We start from the raw sequence: 23,973 nt of genomic DNA, 5'->3' as shown, positions 1-23,973 counted from the left end.
AGAAAGTACATTTTTGTTTAGATGTTGCTATCATTTTTCTATTTCAACACTATTGTGTAGTGAATTTGCATGCTTATTGACAGTGATGTAACTTGAAGCTCCTGGACCCTAATGCAAAAAGCTGTAAAGGGTCTCCTACCTTGTGCTTTTTACAATAGTGGTAAATTTTATGCTACAGAAGAACCTCTGGATCCACAGCCTGCTAATGACTGCTTCTAGTATATCCCCTACAACTATGCCCCTGGTAATGTCTGCCCCTACTATACCCCCTTCCCTAAATCATTATTCTCTATTATGTATATGCTAGAACACGTTAAGCTTATACACTGTCTACCACTAAGTATTTGGACACCTGTGGTAGAAAAACCACATTTCTTCATATTGAATAGTTGGTAGACCCCAGCAGATGTTCTTCCTTACGGATAGTATTGATTGACACAATACTCCTGGATGTCTGGTGAAACTCCTGGTGTATGTGAGCCATCGGTTGGGTGCGGTTGCTCTGGCCAGCACTCGTCGGTCTCTAGTATCTCCCAGTTTCGGGGGTCTGCCTACTCAGGCACGTTCTGACAATCACCGTTTGCCTTCCACTTCGTAATCACATAGGCCACTATCGATTTTGGGTAATTCAGTTCGCTTGCTATGTCCCTTTCTCGAAATCAGACAACTCTGCACTTCGTGGCATCTTGCATGCAACTAATGCCAATGCTGTTTCCTATTTAATGGCGGAAGGCGTGACGTACATCACAATCGCAGATATCTTCATTTGCATGGGTGTCCAAATACTTATTGGTAGACAGTGTAGTAGGGAATTGTACATATAGTTTGGGGCATCTGTTATCCTGCTCATCATTGTTCAGAGGTATAGTGGGTGCAAGACAGCAGGGGCATGTGACCTGGGAACAAAAAGTATTTAAAGAGGACCTTTCACCTTCTCTACCAATTCAAGTTCTTAGCATCTGTTAATAGATAGATCGCAGTTGGAGTTTTCTTTCTAGCCCCCACCATTTACATGCAACAAACACAGTCAGTTTTGGTGCAGTGTCAGGCAGGGGGTGTGATTCAGAGCTCCAATCAGAGGCAGCCAGTGTCAGAGATCAGTCACACCCCATGTCTGCTCTTACCAGGCACCGCCCTCCTGACAGTACCGAGCCGGACCTCGTGTAATACCGCATGGGCAAGTTAGAGAGTCAAAGCAATAAATTGCTCACTCACTTTCTTTGGTTTTAATACGATCACAGCAACCAAACAGCATGTAGAAATGAACTGATGTTAGGACAGCAGCCAGATCTCTGTCTCCTGGACGTCAACACTCAAGATGAAAAGGGACCAACCAAATTCAATAGGAACTGGCGAAAGGATCAGCGCTTATCCAGAATGGTGAACTACAATTTTCCTTTATTAATAAGTCAAGCCAAACCATAAGTCATCAGTCTTGTCCTGAGCCTGTCCTGTCATAAAAAAAATCTTCCCCAATGTGTAGATGATATTTGCAAACATGTTATAGTTTACACTGTTACTCTATATAGAATGGGGTTAGCTTCCAATGAGTCTACTGTAACTAACCTACTGTAAACTCGCCCCGTGTGTGCAAAGACCCCATCTTTGGCTGCCATGGAAACTCAACAGATATAAACACTGTGCTTTACAGTACCAGCAAAGTGAATGAGATTTTGTTTAATCTCAATCACACATTGCAAAAAAAAAAGCTGTGGAAGGCGGCCTTTAGAGATGAGCGAGTACTATTCGAAACGGCCGTTTCGAATAGCACGCACCCATAGGAATGAATGGAAGCGGCCGGCATGCAGACTTTGGCTGCGTCCATTCATTCCTATGGGTGCGTGCTATTCGAAACAGGAGTTTCGAATAGTACTTGCTCATCTCTAGCAGTGTTTTGAAAAACACATCTGTTCTTGAAAAATGCAGCAGGTTACTTTGAGCTGCAGAATTGCAAACGTTTTCCCTATATATTTAATACGGGAAGAAATGAACACGTCACAAATAACTTTCTCTTTGGGTTAAACTTTTAGCAACTAATGTATAATGTTTGTGACATTTTTGACAATGTGCCAGACATCTATGTTCGGACAATATGGGCTGAGTGTGATTTTATTACATTATGATGTAGGTTTTATTTGTACATCTCAAACGTGTGAAAATTGTCCTGGCTATCGGGGGTTCGACATGTCCAAAACCAACTGACAGTGAAAGGGTTAAATGTCATATAGCTTATTCAGTGTATACAATATTATGCAGTGAACTTGGTCACTCGGCGCATGATGAAATCTGGATAGTGAGAGAGTTGTAGAATAGGGTGACGTAAGGTAAAGGAATCTTGTTTTGCACCCTACAAATGTTTGTTCACTCAGGAGTAGAAAAAGCAGTTTGGTTAAAAATTGAAAGAGCCTTAGGCAAATGAAGTAAGAGGTGTGACACATACACACTGTGGTGCCTAGTGCCACACAAGCCAGTGACCCGTGCACCACAAATAGTTTCTAGTGCTCCCTGTGTTCCTACTGGACAGTGTACAAAGTGTAGTATAAATGTTTCAGTAAAGCAGACAGCAATACCTTTATGGCATGTACCTCCGAATGTGAGGGGGCTGTCAAGATTTAGCAAATATTCTACTAGGGAGTCTTCATTCATAGAAGGGGAGGTCCCTGTCTAGGATCCTCATCTTCTAGCCTTAGTCGCAAGCTGCTGCAGATAGCGCCTATGTGTTTGGAGGACCCAATATTTTACATTGACAGGCCATTGACTTCACTGGGAACCATGTAATGCTCAATGTGTAATGCTCACTGTCCTCTATGGTGGCGCTGCAGAGAAGGTTTAAACTTCCCCTATTTCCCTTACACAATATAACTCATCACTGGAGGTTACAACATCAAGACAACCTGAGTAATAAAGGTGTGTGACTGGCCTGGGACCTCATAGGTCATATATAGTGAAAACAATTATGGATCTGTGTGTATGGGACCTTACTTCCCTTGTGGTTGTACTGCTGCCAGGAAAGTGAAGACTTGCTTCCTGGATTCCCTACAGATTACAGCTGACCGCTTGGGTCACAAGTCACCATATGATCTGCTTATTGTTTGTCTAAAGTATTGTACCCATTTAACGTTTTTAAGAACCTAAAAGACCTCAAATTCTGTATGCTAAAAAGATAGTGACTGTCTATTACAAGTTTGTTTTTGACTTTCTTGCTGCCTTTCGCCATGGATCACTTGTGTGTTTGTTATACCTGATTTCTTGCTTTCAGTCCATCTGGCTCATGTTTGTGGTTCATCCAGTTCAGGATAAATCTGTGAGATCATTTCTATAAACTTATTTCTGGCACAGACAGCATCCATGCAGGTTAGCAGCGAAGAGGGTCCGAAATCCCTAGAGAAACATTATGCTGGTGACTTGGCAGTAATACAGGAAGCCAGAGGGAAGTTGTTGGGGACACAGTCAAACAGATGTCATATAGGTCACTAAAGATATTTCCGGGAGAAAGCCACAGAGTTTCCTGACAGTGTGCTGGACACGAGCTGATACATGGAAGAAGAGGCCAGATTTGATTAACCCCTCCGGAAACCACAGTCTGAGAAGTGGTGTATAAATGTGCAATCCCAATATGTGTAAAATGGAAAGCAAATAAAAGAATGTAACTATTTGGAATAATCTGGAAATCTCATCTAACTATATTTTATTTACAATACAACATAGAAGGTAAATGTTGGACCTTTTTCCATTTCATTTGAGACAATGAAATCATTTAGAAATTAATAGCAGCCATACATCTCAAAAAAGTAGGGTCAGGGCCATGTCTACCATTGTGTAGCATCTCCTCTTCTCTTTACAACAGCCTATAAACATCTGGGAAGTGAGGAGACCAATTACTAGAGATTTGGGTGAGCAATGTGGTCCCATTCTTGTCTGGGGTAGGATTCTCGCTACTCGACCGTCTTAGGCCTTCTTTGTCAGATATTTCTTTTCATAATGTGCTGGATGTTTTCTATTGGTGAAATGTCTGGACTGCAGATGACCGGTTCAGCATCCAGACTCTTCTACTGCAAAGCCATGATGTTGTGATGGATGAAACGTTTGGTTTAATTTGCCGAAATATGCAAGGCGTTCCGCTGAAAGAGAAATTGAATGGATGGGAGCTGCCTAATACAACCCTATACCATCAGTAATGCAGGCTTTTAAACATTGCATTTGATAACAGGCTGGATGGTCTCTGTCGTCTTGAGTCCGCAAGATACGGTGTCCATGGTTTCCATAGGTATATGGGGGTGTTTCTGGATTGTATTGTTATATGGTTTCTTCTTTGTATGATACAGGTTTAACTTGCATTTGTGGATTGCATTGTGAACAGTGTTCATAGACAATGATTTGTAGAAGTATTTCTGAGCCCGTGCAGTGATATGTATGAAGGATTCATGCTTGATTTTAATGCAGTGCACCAGAGGACCCATAGATCTGAAGCATCCAGTACAGTAATTTTGAAAATAACTTACATGATAATACTTAAAGGGGTTGCCTGGTGACAACAAGTTTACAAGTAACTAATATTCTGTGGTAACTGGAAATTGGGGTTGGTCTGACTATTGGGACCCCAAACTATCATAAGCACTCTGCACTGGGGTGTTTTGCACTCCAGTTCGAATAGGGCAGGTGGTCAGAAATGCACACTGCTGGTTCCTTGATTTCAGTGGGACCACTAAAGATAGCTAAGTGTTGTACTTCTCCAATGTTCCCGTTGAAATAAATAGAGTGATGCACACTTTGCAAATGGAGTGATTTGCATCCAGCAACTCCATTGAAATTGGAATGCAAAATATAAAAGTTCTCATGATCAGCAGGGTCACAGGGGTTAGATATGGGGTACCTTGTTGTGACTCGACAACCCCTTTAACATAACTCGCAACCACCCCAGTCCCAGATTCCAGGTCCTATCCCGTTGTCTCGGTTGGTGAGAGGTATGTCCTGAGGACACAAGATGTAGATGAGTTCAATACAATGGTGCTTCACCATTTGGCCCCTGTTTCTGATCTCCAAGTCTTGGAGTCAGGTTACCACGCTGCACATAGCATGTCACACATTCTGTCCCTTTTCAGGCCTTTAAAAGTTGGGAGGTATACTTTAAATTTTACTGATCCAAAGTTACAGATTTGTTACCACTGTGCCAGTCGGTCATTGTTAGTATATCTACCTGTATACTTTGTGTATTGTATGTAACCCCCAAATGTAAAGCACCATGGAATTAATGGTGCTATATAAATAAACAATAATATTATTATTATGATAGCCAAGAACTACATTCACTATTTTACAGGCTTCAGAGCACAAATCCCACAGCATGCTTTGCTGGTTTAAGATGTACACAAAGCTTTCTTTGGTAATTTGCATTCTGGGAAGTGTATGTTTACACCAGGCACTGAACCGTAATCTGATGTAAGACATCCCATTTTTCCCACTGAACTTTAGAAGCTCAGCTAAACTGTTAGGGTTTTGTCATTTGACTGTCTCCAGTTGCAAACATGCAGAACTGTATAGAATAGTATACAACTCTGGACTATAATATGTGATGTAACTCAGGATCACTTCGAGGAATGTAATGCAATGTATTTACAAAGCGACTCATAGGAACTTATTATATGCATGTACAACACAACTTTAATTACTGATGTCCTGGACTGTGAACGACTTATAAACTTTGTGATATAACCACGGTAAACTTTTGGATCCACAAAGATTTTATAGTATCACCTTGCATATGAGGATTAAAGCATTTTTGCTTAACCGTCTCTGGGTTGTTGACTTCAGTGCTGGTCTCGGCTTAGAGAGCCCCAAAATATAATCATAAAAATAGTAAGATTTTGGAATTGACCTTCAGGACCTTAAAATTTTATCATATATGACCACTAATTTTGTAAGTACTGCTTATTGGTTTCAGTTATGTGTGATTTATATGGACTTCTATAGAACTACAAATGTGGGGTAGTGTGGTTACTGTCAACTTTTGTCGCATTATAGCCCTATTACATAGTAAAACATTTTACTAAAGTTTCTTTAGGGTGCATGCACACTGAGTAACGCCGGGCGTGTATGAGAGCCGTACACGCCGGCATTACAGCAGACTGCCGAACACTTCCCATTCACTTCAATGGGAGCGCTCGTAACAGCGGCGTTTACGAGCGCTCCCATTGAAGTGAATGGGAAGTGTTTGGCAGCCCTGCTGTAACGCCGGCGTGTACGGCTCTCATACACGCCCGGCGTTACGTAGTGTGCATGCACCCTTATGGTTCAGGTCTAAAGTGGCGGTCACACTACCGCCACTGTCCACATCGGGGTTTCTGTCGAAAATCCCGAGAAAACTGGACAGGGGTGATGGCTTGCCTGGCAGTCAGTAAAGGTGACCGCTGGTGACCCTATGCAACCTTCTGCCTGGAAAATGTTTTTTTGCGCACGGACACAAAGTCCTACATGCAGGGACTTTGTGTCCGTGCAAACCGGTTTCCAGGCGGAGAGGCTGTATATGGACACCAGTGGTCACCTTTAAAAACCCATTCAAATGAATGGATTTTAAAGCTGACTGCCAGCAAACCATCCCCTGTCCAGTTTCCCCCGGGGTTTATGATGAAAACCCCGGGGCAAACAGTGGCGGTAGTGTGAACCCAGCCTAAGAAGAAATGTTACATTTAGATTATCTGACAACTGACCGAAAGTAAAACAGTATGCATGAAAAAGAATATTTAAGAATGCAGAGTATTTTACATACAAAAAATTTACAGCCATCTTGACTACCAGTCATGTATTGAACAGTAGGAGAAGGGTTTACAACTTTGTATATGATCTTTATTACACGTCCTATAAACCTAGTATTTGTTGTGAAAGGATTGAGCAGACAAAATCAGCCTCATGAAAAGTGCAATAAGTAAAGAATTTATATTGAGCGCAGTAACATGTTCATCCACCAGGGGTAAACTGCGGTGCGATATTTCTTCCATTTTTGGGACTTTATCTTCCATCAGAAAAGTAAACAAACATTACGGATGAAAGTATCCAGAATGTTTTTTACACTGGAGTGAATGCAGACGGAGGATGTTCTGTTGGCATCTGCTGTAAAAGTCCATTGCTCTTATCCTATAAAAGACGAGAGTGACGAACTTTACAATCAGAAATGTGAACGTAACCTTACATATACATATAAAAACTGTGTAGTCCCCCAAGATGTTGGGGGTCATTTATCATTTGCGCAATTTTTTTTGTGTTCATCATTTATAAACCTCAGTATTCCATGCACCTAATTTACTAAAAAGGCACAATGGCATCTGATGGAAATTGTCATTTCAATACTATTTGATATATTTTTGTTTTTTATTCTTATTTACACTTCCCCTTTTTTGTGCCTTTTTTTTACCCTTAAAGAAAGGGTAGAAACTGCAGATTTCAGGTCGCTATGACTCAATGGAAATGAGTGGGATGGTGAGTTATGGAACATAACTCACAAAATTGCATTATCACGGATTGAAAATAGACAGTGCTTCTTATATACAAATTCTGAAATGACCATTTCCTAATGTAGTAATATTTTTTTATTCCATCTTATTTTACAGTCTGCACTGGGACGGACATGAAACTGCTTCAACCTTACAGCTATGAGAATCATTACCAGACCTTGCGGACTCTCTACCAGGATTGTCAGGTTATCCATGGCAATCTAGAGATCACCTACCTGAAGGACAATGAAGATGTCTCTTTTCTAAAGGTGAGTTTTGCTGGTCCTCCCCAGAGTACACCCAAATCACTGCAAATAGATTATTACCAGGGGCGTAGCTACCAGGGTAGCAGCGGTAGCATCTGACACAGGGCTCAGGACATTAGGGGCCCGGCAACAGCCACTACTACTGAGCTTTTTTTTTTCTTAATAGTCTGGAGTAACTCCAGCTGGTAACGGGCCCTATTTACTTACTGATCTTGGCAGGGGCTGTAATCGGTAAGTGACGCCGCAGGCCCCACAAACACTATTATTATACTTGTGGGTCTTTTCAGGCCCCCGAGTATAATGATCGAAGGCCCAAGAGAGGTAAGAGAACATAAAAAACAGTGTTACTTACCTCTCTGGGTTCCAGACAAGCTTCGGGTCTACTTCTGTAACATCCTTGACATCACATGACCGGGGCCTGCGTCCCAGGTTATGTGACATCCAGACATCATTGAAGATGGCCGACACCACCGAGGAGTGCAAAGGAGCCGGGGATAGGCAAGTAATAGTGTTTTTTATGTTGGTATCCCTCCTCAGTCTCCGATTATTGTACGCTGGGGTCTGAAATGTCCCCAGAGTATAATAATTGTTCATGGTTGTTCACAATGGAGCATAATACTGTGTGCAGGGGCCACAATAGTATGTGCAGGGGCCACTATGGGGCATAATAGAGCGCACAGGAATGCGGGGGGTGTAGGGGCATCAGTCGGGGTCTTCTGTCGTCAGTCAGTCAAAAGTTCGCCATGAGGCCCCGCCATTCCTAGTTACAGTAGAACAAAATACCAAAAAACACCGGCAACTCTTCCAAAGTCGAATATAAAATATAACTTTTAAAAAGGGAAAGGGCCTTGAAAAAGGGACTCATTGTTCCGAAACGCGTTGGAGTTTTTTTTAGTTTTTTTTTTGTTTAATTTAGTTTGTTTATTTGTTTAATGGATTTATATTAAAAGTTATATTTTATATTCGACTTCGGAAGAGTTGCCAGTGTTTTTTGGTATTTTGTTCTACTGTTTGGAAGACATTCGTTTGTCCTGAATGTGCCGTGCACCCTGAAGAGTCTACAACTGCGAAGAGTGTCTAAATAGGGGTGAGCTCTGAATTTTATCTTTTTTTTTAATTTTGTATACCATTCCTAGTTACGCCACTGATTATTACCACTATAAAGTAAAAAAAAAACAACTTAGGTCACGCTAAGTGACTGTTACATATAATATTTGTAGCCGGTTTGATTGTATGTTAAAGGGGTTATTTGCTTTAAAAAAAATTGTAGCCTATCCATAACATAAGACATAGATTTCCGTTCTAACTCGAGCCATAAAATTGGTATGAGTTATAACAAATCTGTTGGACCATGGAGCACGTTTGATGCACGAAAAGGCCTTATGCCAAACATGTGCCTCAATATCATCCCTCTATGCCAAAAAACTAGAACATAGTGGAAATGTCTAGGACTTAACTCATGTTTGCAATTACAGGACATTAAGGAAGTGCAGGGCTATGTTTTAATAGCGCACAATCTGCTGAGTTATATTCCCTTGGAGAAACTGCGCATTATCCGTGGAACTCAACTCTATCAGGATCGGTATGCCCTAGCAGTGTTGTCCAATTCAGAAACTGCAGGAACAGCAGGTCTGCGAGAACTGCGAATGAGGAGCCTTACAGGTGAGCTGTGTTTGCAGGGGAAATGCTGGCTTATGTAAGTTAGGTAATTCTATATCCAGTAACTGTGGGTTATACTTATAGATTTGTAAGAGGGTTGTTTGTGCTTGGATCTTAAGGGAGGCTATGTGAGAAGGCCAAGAGAAGAGGGAATGCTTAGTAAATAGAATAATTGAGCCTTCCTCCTGGGGCTGTAACCATAATCCTAACCTCATTTTAGTATCGACAGGCTTGTTCAAACTCATATTACTGTTTCTACGAGGGCACCATTAACCTTGTGTTTGCCCCCTCTTTCTTTTTTGCTATCATTGTGGTGCCCAGGGTCGAAACAAGATATTTTGCTGTACGGAACACATTAGAAAAATTCCTTTAGGTACAGACCAGTCCCATCAATAAGTAGAGACTACAAAATGCATACATACCTTAAAACCAGATCTCATAATACAGGCCCCTGCACACAGACTACAGACTCCATATTCAACACAGATCCTAGAATAACTACATACCCCCAAAATAACTTAAACCCCAGATCAGACCTTCTAAATCAATCCAGAAATAAAAAAAGTATCCCAGAATAAATACAGACCCCAGATTAGACCCCCAAATAAACAAATTACTACAAACTCCAGCCCAGTCCCTAAAGTACAGACTACAGACTTCTTAATCAAATATGGACTCCAAATGAATACCTTACATTAGACCCCTGCATTCTCCTACTATCCCCTCTTCATGCTGGCGTTGTCAGACCTCGTTGTACAGTGTGTCATGTCTTCTGGGATTGCTCTATTGTCTGTCCCTTTAGGGCGGAGGTGCAACTCCTTCCTGAAGCTCTCTTTGTCCAGGGGTCCCGTTGGATCCTATGACTTACTTAACTTACCTCACAGACGTCTGGGCAAGAAGATGTCTCGTCTGTTTCTCTACTTATGTACTCTTATTGCCCGCCACTGGAGAGATGTGCTCTCCCCCACGAGGTTTGAAGTGATTGCCGACATGAAGGACATTCACAGCCTTGAATTTCTGACTGCCACATTAAACCAATATGGTGGAGGCCTTCAACTCTGTTTGGTTACACTGGGACACCTACTGCACTTTGCATGGTTTCTGATCCCGTCCAAACCATCTACCCCTATTCCCCCCCCCCCCACACTCTCTCTTCTTTTTCCTTCTTCGTCTTGTCTTACATCTGTTTTTGTTCTTTTCCCATAGATTATTGTATTTTGCAATTAAGATATGCTTCCTATACTTATTGTGCCACAGGTTGTGCCTTTCCTTTATGTTATGTGCCTTATTGTTGAAAACTTTAATAAAAATTACAGTTTTAGGCTGGACTGCAGACACTTTTTCACAGAACAACTCGCTCGCTCATTCTTTGCAGCATGAGGACCTGCATAGATATGGTCATATGACCGTCTTTGGACAGGTTCTTCTACAGATTTTCAAATATGAATTTTCAGGCTGTACTCTCCAAATGGTACTGGAGCCAGGTTACATGTTCAGTGTGGGACTGACCACCATTCCATAAATTTAGATCCACAAGTACAAATAATAAAAAGCAGAAGCAGTAGAAATCCCCTTCATCAAGCTTAGGTTGGTGCTGTAATATTCCATTTAGATTTGTCTGTGAACCCTTGCTGGGGTGTGCTCACAATAGGCAATGGTACAATGTCCTGGTCGGAGGAGGATCAGCGGGGTTATACATGTAACCTTGTATAGATCTTACCCTGTTGGTGCCAAGTTTGGGAAGGAGCTCTACACAAGCCATCTTTTTGCTACTACACGCACAGAGAAAGGGCAGAAATTTATTTACCCGTGTTGGTCTGCTTCACCAGAGATGATGAAGAAATAAAACAACTTTTTGATTTGAAGTTCTCAACGTGTGAACTAACTTTGTAAGAAACTCTTCTTTGTGTCAGACGTAAAGAAGAAAAGAAAAAACTGATAATTGGTTATTGGCATACTAATCTTAGAATACAATATTTTACCAGCCAAGCTCTACTTTGTAACTTCTCTCCACAAGTATAGATCTGAATAGGCTGCAGAATTTTCATCTCAGGTTGTCCTTTAAACCATGAGGCCCTTGGACACAGGAGCTATTTCCACTGCTGTTAGCCTTTTTTTAACCTCACTGGCTCATCCCAGTAGTTGAAGGCCCTTTTTCTTCTAAACTGGGGAAATCATTTAAAAATAGCAATAAAAAATTTAATTGAAAATGAATAAAAAATCTACAGATTGTGAATACAGCTGTACAGCCAGGAGTTGGCATCAGTTTGACCTTAACTCATTCCTCTCTGAATCGCGCTAGTGCCATACGGTAACACTGTTTTACTGAAATGTAAGATTATAGTCAAATAGCTTGTGAATGAATCAGTACACGAAGAATGTATGTACTGAATTCCTGGCTTGATATCACAAGACACAAGGACTACATAACAAATAAAACAAAAACTTTCTAGGAAAAACCTTTTGCATATGTTACGTAGCCCAGAGTGTAATGCTTCATTTCTTTATGGTGACGCTGCACATTACAGTTTATTTTTATTGGTTTCCGGCATCATAAAGCCCTGAGACCTGGTTCACATCTGCGTTCAGTATTCTGTTTGGGAAATCTGCATGGGAAGCCCGAATGGAATACCGAGTGCATTGGCAAGCGGTGAGTTTATGAAAGCACACGGACCTCATAGACTATAATGGGGTCCGTGTGTTTTCCGTGCAGTGTACACATGTTCCATGAATTTCATGAACTACTTTCCTGTCTGCATGACTTGTGCAGACACCACGTGGAAAGCACACGGACCCCATTATAATCTATGGGGTCCGTGTGCTTTCATAAGCTCACTTCTTGTCAATGCGTTCAGTATTCCATTCGGGGGATCCCCAGGCAGACTTCCCAAACGGAATACCGAACGCAGATGTGAACCAGGCCTGAGATCAGCTTATCGTTTGGAAGACCTTGTAATACAAAGGGATTGTCGAAAGCAGGCAGCCCCTTTAAAATACACTACACTACAGGCATTTTTTGTCTATGAGGTCCACTCATTTTTAAAGTTTTCTTTTCCTATACTTATTTTTACAGAGATCTTAAGTGGCGGGGTGATCATTAAGAATAATACCCAACTTTGCTTTCATGAAAGCATCAAATGGCTAGATATCCTAAGCAAAACTAATACTTTCCAAAAAGATGTGGTTCTACAGAGCGGAAGTCGGCTATGTAAGTAACAAGGTTGTCATGTAGGTTTAAAAGTGTCAGATTTCTACTTATTTTCAGCGGACAATCAACATTATAACATTATAGTTTTCAGGGGACATTAGATGGGGCTCATGGTTATGGCAACTAGTACGATTACTATGTCTGTTTACTGGGGTTGGTTTTGAGAGAATCACTTTGTATATCAGGATTACTTATATCACTTGAGACGCTCCCCAGAAATATGCTGTGTGTTAAGTTTATGAACTATTGGATTTGTAGTTAACTTAAAGGGATTGTCCAGGATAAACGAAAAATTAACCCCTAAACTAAACCCCCTTTCCCCTCTGACTTCTAATTTACTTCAAATAAAAAAAAATCTATAATTACCCATATCCCTGGGGTGGTCATGTGACCACCCCAGGGACACTTTCTGATAATCTGATGATGTACTGCTTCATCACTTTCGAAACGGACTGTCACCATTATATCTTAGCTTAGCTAGGGGGATGGGGGAGGAGCTTCTAGTGGGTGGGATAGCTTAGCTAGAGAGGCTGGAGGAGGGTGGGAGGGGCTAGTAATGTGCGGGATAGCATAGCTAGGGAGACACAGGAAGCTACACAGCAGGAAGTTATACCAAATAAAAAATGCAGAGGATGCCAGCAGCAACCATAGACACCCAGAAATTACTCTAAACACTGCTAAAGGTATATGGGTGTACTTATTAACCCATTACTAGTACTAACAGACCTTTCCAAAGAAAAGATTTTCTACCTGGAAAACCCCTTTAAAGTGCAGATTGTATATTGACTGTGCTGTATGCAGATCCATTGTTGATAGTACAGACAATAGCACAGCACATCCAGTCTGATTCCTGCGGGGGTAATTCATCCATACTTCCTGAAATGGTAAAATTGAAAACTCCTTTACTGTTCTGTTTCGTGTCATAAATAAATGTGGAGTGACTCTCTGTTTTTTTTCTTCTTTTGTAAGGTCCTCAATGTTCAAACACCTGTGGATCCTTACCTTCAGGAACCGCTGGGTCATGCTGGGGAGAGGGTACTGAGAACTGTCAGATTTGTGAGTACCTACTATGATTTGTATCACTATGATAACACATATGTTTAAATAGAACCTTTTACTACCTTCAACAACTCCAACTCTTTGCATCATTCATTAGGCACCGCTCTCTGATTCTGGCACAGTCGGAATAGTTTCTCTATTCCCCCCGTTGTGCTGTTAATTCCATCACAGGTATGCTCTCTAAGGAGACAGCATATTGACTGCAGAAACTAACAACACAAAATGCTTAGGAACGGTGAGGGCTAGAGAAAAAAAAATCAACTGTGCTGGAATTAGTGGAGCTGCACCTCCTGAGTGATGCAAATAGTTGACGTTGCTGGAGTAGAAACACAAAACACAATGCAAAAAAGGCAACTAAAAAAGTAAATCCACTTGCAATAACCATAAATAATGTCAAAAGACAGGATCACTTATGAATAAAAAATGTAATTTTTATTATACCATGTAAGATAAAATGACAAAGATAATAGTAATACAATAAATATTGGAAGGACCAAATAGACCAATGGTACCATAAAAAGGGAGGCTACAATGTTGTAGTATATCAATAGTGCACTAAGCAAGGTCAATATATATAACATGTGCAAACCACAATGAAAAACTATATGCAACAGAGTGTTACATAGTAACATAACAATCAACAATAAAGGAAGGTGCACAACATGTGAATTGAATCAATACAACACAAACATGAAAAGTGTAAGAGACCAAGCATAGAGACCTATAGTAAAAGGAATATTTATTGAGCCTACCCAGTTTATGGAGCGCCCATTGGTACCATTGGTCTATTTGGTCCTTCCAGTATTTGTTGCTGGAGTAGGTTAAAGGTTCCGTTTATAAAAAAAAAAAAAAAAAAAAAAAAAAGAGGACCACATTCAATAAAAAATGATTTCAAGTTATTAACAGGTTTTTCACATTTGTATTTGGGGATCCCCTGCCATTCTTCCTTGCAGATCCTCTCCAGTTCCGTCAGGTTGGATGGTGAATGTTGGTGGACAGCCATTTTCAGGTCTCTCCAGAGATAAGATAAGATAAAATAATCCTTTAATAGTCCCACAGTAGGGAAATTAAAGATGCTCAATTGGGTCAGGGCTCTGGCTGGGCCAGTCAACAATGGTCACAGAGTTGTTCCGAATCCACTCCTTTGTTATTTTAGCTGTGTGTTTAGGGTCATTCTCTTGTTGGAAGGTGAACCTTTGGCCCAGTCTGAGGTCCAGAGCACTCCGGAAGAGGTTTTCTTCCATGATATCTCTGTACTTGGCCGCATTCATCTTTCCTTCAATTGCAACCAGTCGTCCTGTCCATGCAGCTGAAAAACACCCCCATAGCATGATGCTGCCACCACTATGTTTCACTGTTGGGATTGTATTGGGCAGGTGATGAGCAGTGCCTGTTTTTTTCCACACATACCGTTTAGAATTAACACCAAAAAGTTCAATCTTCGTCTCATCAAACCAGAGAATCTTATTTCTCACACTCTGGGGGTCCTGCATGTGTTTTTTTTGGCAAACTCTATGCGAGCTTCCATATATCTTGCACTGAGGATTGGCTTCCTTTGGGCCGCTCTGCCATAAAGTCCCAACTGGTGGAGGGCTGCAGTGATAGTTGACTTTGTGGAACTTTCTCCCATCTCCCTACTACATCTCTGGAGCTCAGCCACAGTGATGTTTGGGTTCTTTTTTATCTCTCTCACCAAGGCTCTTCTCCCAGGATTGCTCAGTTTGGTTGGACAGCCAGGTATAGGAAGAGCTCTGGTTGCCCCAAACTTCTTCCATTTAAGGATTATGGAGGCCACTGTGCTCTTAGGAACCTTGGGTGCTGCAGAAATTCTTTTATAACCTTGGCTAGATCTGTGTCTAATTTGCATATTTAAAAATACATCTGGTGCATCCATTGGACTATCTAGAGGTATGGTGGTGCTTTGCACAATGTCTCCTGTGATGCACTGTGGTTTGATGGTGACAGATTCCCTTTAAGGGGTACCACCATGTTGATTTTCTGTTGATTTTGAAGAGAATGGTTGTGTGTCCTGAAATGTGGGCTTAAACTATTGTATCATTGTAATATAAAACACTGCACAAGCCTTGGTTTTTGACCTGTACTTTATTCTTTATCCAGTGACCAGAATTATCTGTCAGAGCGGCTGCCAGAGATGTAAAGGGAAAGAATCCTCCGACTGCTGCCATGAGCAGTGTGCGGCCGGATGTACTGGGCCTAAGAACACTGACTGTCTGGTGAGAGCACATTGCACTTATGGCCGGTCCATATTCAACTTCTTTATTTGTATAGATTTTCCTTTTTATGCTAACATTTTACATGGTTTACAAAAAGTTCATTGGGAAAAGATGATGAAAAATGTAATTGACTATGTGATCTCTGCATTTAGTCATTATGGCTGACTGCTCTTACTTTATTTCCTATTCCCATAACTTTTGAATAAAGGGCCTGTAATAAGGGTGGTCTGATCATATGAGCAATGGGGGTAAGTTTTCAACTAGCAAGTGACCTAATTGTTGTATCTTTTCCCACAGGCGTGTCTTCATTTCAATAACAGTGGCATATGTGAGCTGCACTGTCCTCCTCTTACCATATATAACCCACTGACCTTCCAAACAGTACCCAACGTGAATGCCAGATACACTTTTGGAGCAACCTGTGTCATCAAATGCCCTTGTAAGATGGCTTCCTTAATCCCTGCTATTGGGAAAACTATATTGTAGTACCCGACTATGCAGAAATGTCTGTCAAATCTATTTAGACATATTGTTCATTTATTTCTGAGTTATTTTGGTCTCTTGTGGTATTTGGTGACCATAGTTGGTGAACATTTTACATCCCACAAAGTCTATCACTTGCATGCATTGAAAAAGTTATACAGAGTAACGTAATAAAGAAGAAATTTGTGGATACAGCATAACATATGATTTCATTTCTGTCTCTTAGACAGCTACCTAGCCACTGACGTTGGTTCTTGCACTCTTCTTTGCCCAAATGAAGCTCAAGAGGTGGTCGTAGGAGATGTGCAGAAGTGTGAAAAATGTGATAAATGCCCCAAAGGTAAATGACTTTGTTTTCATGCTGATGTAGAATACAAGACCAGGGCTCATCCTGATACATAATATGATGCTAGAGCTGGGAGAGGGATACGTAGAGCGTGCTACCGCTTAGATGGCATCGAAGGAAGAGGTGCAGTTTATGAACTAACAAAGAACTCTTCTTTCTAAAGCCAACTGGACTCTTTATTTAACCAGCTTACAATGATGCATGATAGGACCATATAAACATACAGTATATGGACATTACACATGCAGGCATAATGCACATGTTCAGCCGAACCAAGTGTGCATGTTACTGTGTGAATAAGGGCTTGGAGTGAACAGTTCTCCAACTGATCAGAATCATTCAAGGACTAAGGGTTCTCTAGAGATAAATAACATAGTATTGCTTTTGAGATAAAAAACAATGTTTCACAATAGCACCATATTGCGGAAAGCAAAGAGAGGTCATGCACCATTTTTGAATTTTTTTTTCTTCATTATGGTAATTGTGCTCATAAAGGACAGGGAACGTTCCCCCTGTGCTCAGAGTACAGCGTTGTTATTCATTCCAGCACCGTCTCTGTCATCCGCATCTCCTCTTGTTCACTCCTCTTCTTATATGAGATCACCACAAAATGGCAACGTAACATGCACAGTCGGCTGTTTCATTGGCCATTTTGCGGTGCTCTTGTGTAAGAAGAGGAGTGAAGAGGAGGTGACTCAGAAGACTGAGGCGGCGCTGGAATGGATAACAACGCTGTGCTCTAAACACAATGGGATTCTTTCTGAGCACAATTACCTTAATGAAAAAAAGAAGAAAAATTCAAAAACAGCGAAGTAGCACTGCAAAATAAAGGTAAGAGATGAATAGCCTTTCTAAAGGCTATTCTTATGTGGTTTTAGTTTAAAAACTTTAATGCAGCATTCCCACCGTCTAACATGTCATTCTACATGCCAAAAGTCACATAAGATCTTCAATAAGACTTGTCAGAAAAGTCATAATAGGAAGTTCCATTTAAAGGTGCTCAGTTTTATCTGACTTTGTTCTCTTTCAGTTTGCTATGGACTTGGTATGGACTTTTTGAAGACGGCCCAAAGTATTAATTCTACCAACATCCATCATTTTCGAGGATGCACTAAAATTGTTGGGAATCTGGTATTTCTTTCTGAATCCTTCCAGAGGTTTGTATAAGTTTTGAGTGTAATGCAGAACCTTAGATGAAGGAATCCAAACTATTGAAACGGTCAGGAGATAAGAGATATATGTCCTGTATGGTCCTGGGCTATTTTTAGAGAGACTGTAATGGAACAGATTCTCCTCTACATACTGGAGCAGTTTTATTAAAACAGCTTACAAGCAAAGCTGGCTTATACAGTGTAAACTGCCCCAGTATGTAGAGGAGAATCTGTTTCATTACAGTACACTGTACACTGTAAAAGCTTCAGTGTTGTAGATAGTCTAAGGCAGGGGTAGGCAACCTTCATCACTCCAGCTGTTGTAAAACTACGACTCCCATTCTTGCTCTGCTGTTCTTGGAACTCCCATGAAAGTGAATGGAGCAACTTGGAAGTTGTATCTGGAGTGCCAAAGGTTGCTGACCCCTGGTCTAAGGCCTTGGCTACATTTCTACGTATCCAGTGACATCCACGGTGGCCGAACAACCAACTCTGGGTCTTGAATATTTAGTGGTTGTATTTGGAATTGCGCAATTGTGACCATTATACAATGTTTACAGTAAATCTTTTAGGGTAGGTTCACAGTACTATTAGAAGATGACATGGACATGGAGTTTGCCTGTATAGTCGCTGTCTTGCTTTGGCTAGAATGGAGAATCGTGTGAAAGATTGTTAAACCTATCAGTGAATTGCCACTTGAATTAATGGATTATATTGATTTTACAGGGGTTCAATTAACACTACACAGCTGACTGTGGAGGACTTGGAAATCTTCAAGACCCTTGAGGAAATTACAGGTACCTAATTACATGGAGAGGCAAGGGATTTTTATTATTTCAGAATATTACAGACTGGAAAAGAATTAGATATGAGTAAATTCAGCAATATCTGTGTCTTAGTCCCCCAGATATACTTATTCATCTAGGTTTTATACACATGGCTATTTTATAACTTTAAGTTGTAAGGAGCCCCAATATGGCACTTGAACATGCATATGGAGCCAGAATATGCTGCTACAAAATCATGACATGCTCCACTGGATGCCATTTAAATGAGCTGTTCTACAAATACCCTTTACATTTGCTATTCATATGTTTGTCTGTCAATACCAAACATGTCCTACAGCTAAAACAGTTCATGGAAAGTTCTCAAGCAAAGTTTTTTATTTAATGGGTTGTCCAGGTAAATATGGAGACCCAGATTATTATTTTAATAGGCCCGGGGGTTAAAAAACTTAAAAAACTCATGCTAACCGGTCCCCAATGCGCCAATGCCTTGCCATGCAATCTGGTCCTGCATCTCCGCTGTTGTCTTTCAGCGGAAGTACCCGCCGCACATGAGAGAATCAGGGATATCACTGCCTGTGACATCCCCGGTTGCCTTCCTAAGGTCGCTGATTGGCGCCAGTGGTCACATGACTGCTGAGGCCAATCAGTGGAACCAAGATATCTTAGCCAGAAAGCAGCCAAGCTGCAGGAACGGTCCACACTGGGAGGACACTTGAGCACCTGAGACAGGTGAGTGTATATACATATATATATACACTCACCGGCCACTTTATTAGGTACACCTGTCCAACTGCTCGTTAACACTTAATTTCTAATCAGCCAATCACATGACGGCAACTCAGTGCATTTAGGCATGTAGACATGGTCAAGACAATCTCCTGCAGTTCAAACCAAGCATCAGTATGGGGAAGAAAGGTGATTTGAGTGCCTTTGAACGTGGCATGGTTTTTGGTGCCAGAAGGGCTGGTCTGAGTATTTCAGAAACTGCTGATCTACTGGGATTTTCACGCACAACCATCTCTAGGGTTTACAGAGAATGGTCCGAAAAAGAAAAAACATCCAATGAGCGGCAGTTCTGTGGGCGGAAATGCGTTGTTGATGCCAGAGGTCAGAGGAGAATGGCCAGACTGGTTCGAGCTGATAGAAAGGCAACAGTGACTCAAATAGCCACCCGTTACAACCAAGGTAGCCAGAAGAGCAGCTCTGAACGCACAGTACGTCGAACTTTGAGGCAGATGGGCTACAGCAGCAGAAGACCACACCGGGTGCCACTCCTTTCAGCTAAGAACAGGAAACTGAGGCTACAATTTGCACAAGCTCATCGAAATTGGACAATTGAAGATTGGAAAAACGTTGCCTGGTCTGATGAGTCTCGATTTATGCTGCGACATTCGGATGGTAGGGTCAGAATTTGGCGTCAACAACATGAAAGCATGGATCCATCCTGCCTTGTATCAACGGTTCAGGCTGGTGGTGGTGGTGTCATGGTGTGGGGAATATTTTCTTGGCACTCTTTGGGCCCCTTGGTACCAATTGAGCATCGTTGCAACGCCAAAGCCTACCTGAGTATTGTTGCTGACCATGTCCATCCCTTTATGACCACAATGTACCCAACATCTGATGGCTACTTTCAGCAGGATAATGCGCCATGTCATAAAGCTGGAATCATCTGACTGGTTTCTTGAACATGACAATGAGTTCACTGTACTCCAATGGCCTCCACAGTCACCAGATCTCAATCCAATAGAGCATCTTTGGGATGTGGTGGAACGGGAGATTCACATCATGGATGTGCAGCCGACAAATCTGCGGCAACTGTGTGATGCCATCATGTCAATATGGACCAAAATCTCTGAGGAATGCTTCCAGCACCTTGTTGAATCTATGCCACGAAGAATTGAGGCAGTTCTGAAGGCAAAAGGGGGTCCAACCCGTTACTAGCATGGTGTACCTAATAAAGTGGCCGGTGAGTGTATATATATATATATATATATATATATATATATATATATATATATATATATATATAATTTTAAAAATCATTTATCTGTCCAGATAGCCTCTGTAATAGCATCCATTTTAAAGCGGATTGGGTAGTGGAACCAGATTTGGTTCAAAATGATCATGTGTTACTCTCTAGTTTCTACAGAGATATTCATTTATTTCATATATTTGTGTTCCAGGATATATATACATTGACACATGGCCTGAAGAACTGAACAATCTCCAGGTGTTTGCGAACCTGCGTGTAATTCGGGGAAGGCTCTTATATAAGTAAGTACATTTCATTGAATTCTCCACAAATGTGTGCTTAATTGAGAGGATTCCAGTCTATGTTAGCACTATCACCCTTTATTACGCTTGGTTCACACCAGCGCTTGATTTCTGTTTTCAGGTTTCCGTCTTCTGTCTGTCAGACCGTATACGGCCGTGAACGCTGGTGAGCGTTTTATGCTCTCCGCGTCGAAACCGTTTTTTTTTAACCGGACACAAAGTCCTGCATGTCCGACTTTGTGTCTGCTTAAAAACAAACGGTTTCGCCACGGAGATCACAAAACGCTCACCGGCCCTCACGGCCGGACATTTTTCAAATCCATTCAAATGAATGGGTTTGAAAAATGACTGCAGGTTTCCGTCTCCTGCCCAGTTTCGGGCAGGAAACGGAAACCTGCATAACGGAGACCCGGGGCGCAGATGTGATCGAGCCCTTAGCTTGTATGAGGTTATTGGCTGCTCCTACTGTTTGAAGTGCTGTGAGAATAGTTGAGGAGAACCAGGTGGACCTGCTGTCCAACAGGGTGTCATATTAGGGAATTATACCAAATATTGGCACACTTCTTTCCTGATTCGGATTGTAGAGTGCTTAGCTAGCAGTGGGAGAGAACCCACATGTATATACCTATGATACTAGTAGTAATAGGACTGAAGAACTTGCTACCAGTTACAAGAAATGGCTTATAGATACATGGACTGTCAATTAGATGGTTTGACCACTTTATGTAGACGCTTCTCAATCATATTATTTATGGTATGGTTTTATGCCCACCTCCCTTAATACAGTGCCCCATTAAGGACTTCTTATGATGCAGTGCACTGTACAAAATGCTTCATATCACATCTTACATCCTGCTTATATTTTGCAGTGGGGTATATTCACTGATCATCCGTGATCTTTCAATTTCCTCTCTTGGACTTCGGTCCTTGAAAGAAGTCAGCAGTGGACTTGTTCTGATAGAGGGAAACTTTAACCTCTGCTTCTTGGATACTGTCCCATGGTCAAAAATGTGGAGGAATTCAAGACAGACTGTTCTGATGACTGGAAATAAACCACAAACTACATGTGGTAAGTCTTGATACAGCCAAGATGACCGCTATGCTGAATGACCCACGCCACCCCATGTTCTCAAAAATTGACGTAATATTTTCGTGTACTTTTCAGAGGAAGATGGACACATATGTTTTCATCTTTGTGCCAATGCGGAGTGTTGGGGCAGTGAACCATCTCAGTGTGTCCAATGTAATGGCCTGCTACGTGGGCTTGACTGTGTGGATTCTTGCAACGTTTATGAGGGGTGAGTATTATTGTTCAAGATTACACTAAAATTACATAATAGTTACCTTTACTATATATACTGCATGTCTTTTCAGGGAGCCAAGGGAAATGATCAACGGAAGCCGATGTATAGCCTGTCATCCAGAGTGCATGCCACAAAATGGATCCAGTACATGCTTTGGCCCAGTGGGTGCATCTTATTCCATATCTTACATATATTTCACTGTTAAGTGGCTGCTTTTTTAGACATTATAACCAAAGACCTTCCTTTTCTTTGCAGCAAGCAGATCAATGTGAGGAATGTGCACATTACAAGGATGGAGCCACTTGTGTAAACCAATGCCCAAGTGGGAAAAAAGTTGACTCTTATGTGCCTATTTGGAAATACGCAGATAAAGATGGTATCTGCCAACTGTGCCCTGTCAACTGCTCCCATTCGTAAGTGAAGCATTTCATGATCAATTAAAGGGATTTTCTGGGACTATGACATTGATGACCTATCCTTAAGAAGACTTCTTCTTCTTAGGCTTGTGACATCACATCCATTGTTCACATGGCCAAATGGTCAAATGAAAAGAGCTGAGCTACAATACCAAACATAGCCACTATATAATGTAAAGTATTGTGCTTGGTAGGCAATAAAGAGTCCAAAGCACTTGTCCAAATGCTGTGGCCCCTTCAATCAGCGGTTCAGAGTCTCTGATCTGATATTGTTGACCTGTCCTAAGGACAGGTGATTGATATCATAGGCTTGGAAAATCCATTGATTTACAGTGTTATATATTGCTGTGAAATATGTTGATCTAGTATATGTGGCATGTCATATTCATAAGCATCGTGAGAAGTATTTATTTGGGGGAAGGATATTGTGCATGGTTTCGCCATAAACATTAGACATTGTACCTGCAGTGGCCAGTACATGAATGGGTATACAAATTATACATGAACATGCTGGGTCCAATAGTGTGAGAACAACTCTTTATGGGCAGCTTTATGCAGGAGACCTCCCCTTGACAATGTCAGTATATCCTACCTGAGCATAAGGACAGAGGTTGTCATAGTAAGAAAACCCCTTTAGGTAGGGTTAGGGTCCATGGGCCTCTTAGTAACATGGCCTTCCTTTTGACATTCTTGTGAGTATTTCTACAAAGAAAATGACTTTCATGGGAATATAATTTTCCATGGTGGGAAATTTTGTCCTTTGCATCTATTAGAGGCCTAAGCAAACCCAGTAAGTCAGTGAGTGAATAGAAAACCTTAGAAACATTTATCTTATCAGCAGTTAAACTGGTTGAGAAACTACAGATAAAAAATGGCAGCTTGTCTATAGATGTATTTACATAAAGGGAACGTACGAGGTTGGGAAAAAAATGGCTGTTTTGTTTTCCCGAAACAGCGCCAATCTGTGAGCTGTGTCTGGTATTGCAGCTAAACCCCCTTCAGATGAATGGTATATTGAATCGGATGTCGCTCAGATACAGCCAATGTGTGGATATAAAATGACAACACTTGACTTTTAGAGGGAAAATGTCCTTTATTCCTAGACACAATACATCCCCCTTCCCAATAGTTTTGTTATTGGCTCACTTTTGAGACTAAATATCTATATTCACTCACAGGTGTGATAAACAAGATGAGAAGGGATGTCCCATCATTGTGAATAACAGGTAAGTGTCTGTGTAATGTATCATTTAAAGGGGCTTTCCCTTTAACCATATTTAAATTTGTAAATAATTAAA

The 23,973-nt window shown here is 41.2% G+C and overlaps 1 protein-coding gene across 1 annotated transcript in view; it reads left to right on the top strand.

Annotated features, from left to right (window-relative positions):
* Positions 1-23,973, top strand: part of ERBB2 (erb-b2 receptor tyrosine kinase 2) — a 60,704-nt gene that overhangs the window by 28,375 nt on the left and 8,356 nt on the right. The window contains exons 2-16 of the mRNA XM_075278251.1: positions 7,605-7,756; positions 9,229-9,415; positions 12,486-12,620; positions 13,590-13,676; positions 15,798-15,913; positions 16,211-16,352; positions 16,623-16,736; positions 17,773-17,899; positions 18,620-18,690; positions 20,865-20,955; positions 21,825-22,024; positions 22,121-22,253; positions 22,330-22,420; positions 22,515-22,672; positions 23,854-23,901. Coding sequence (XP_075134352.1) covers positions 7,605-7,756; positions 9,229-9,415; positions 12,486-12,620; positions 13,590-13,676; positions 15,798-15,913; positions 16,211-16,352; positions 16,623-16,736; positions 17,773-17,899; positions 18,620-18,690; positions 20,865-20,955; positions 21,825-22,024; positions 22,121-22,253; positions 22,330-22,420; positions 22,515-22,672; positions 23,854-23,901 — 1,852 coding nt within the window. The remainder of the gene's footprint in view (positions 1-7,604; positions 7,757-9,228; positions 9,416-12,485; positions 12,621-13,589; positions 13,677-15,797; positions 15,914-16,210; positions 16,353-16,622; positions 16,737-17,772; positions 17,900-18,619; positions 18,691-20,864; positions 20,956-21,824; positions 22,025-22,120; positions 22,254-22,329; positions 22,421-22,514; positions 22,673-23,853; positions 23,902-23,973) is intronic.

Source organism: Leptodactylus fuscus, chromosome 6, assembly GCF_031893055.1.
Source record: "Leptodactylus fuscus isolate aLepFus1 chromosome 6, aLepFus1.hap2, whole genome shotgun sequence".
NCBI classification, from domain to species: Eukaryota; Metazoa; Chordata; class Amphibia; order Anura; family Leptodactylidae; genus Leptodactylus; species Leptodactylus fuscus.
Note: the sequence above shows the minus strand (reverse complement) of the source record. Positions and strands in the feature narration are given on the sequence as shown.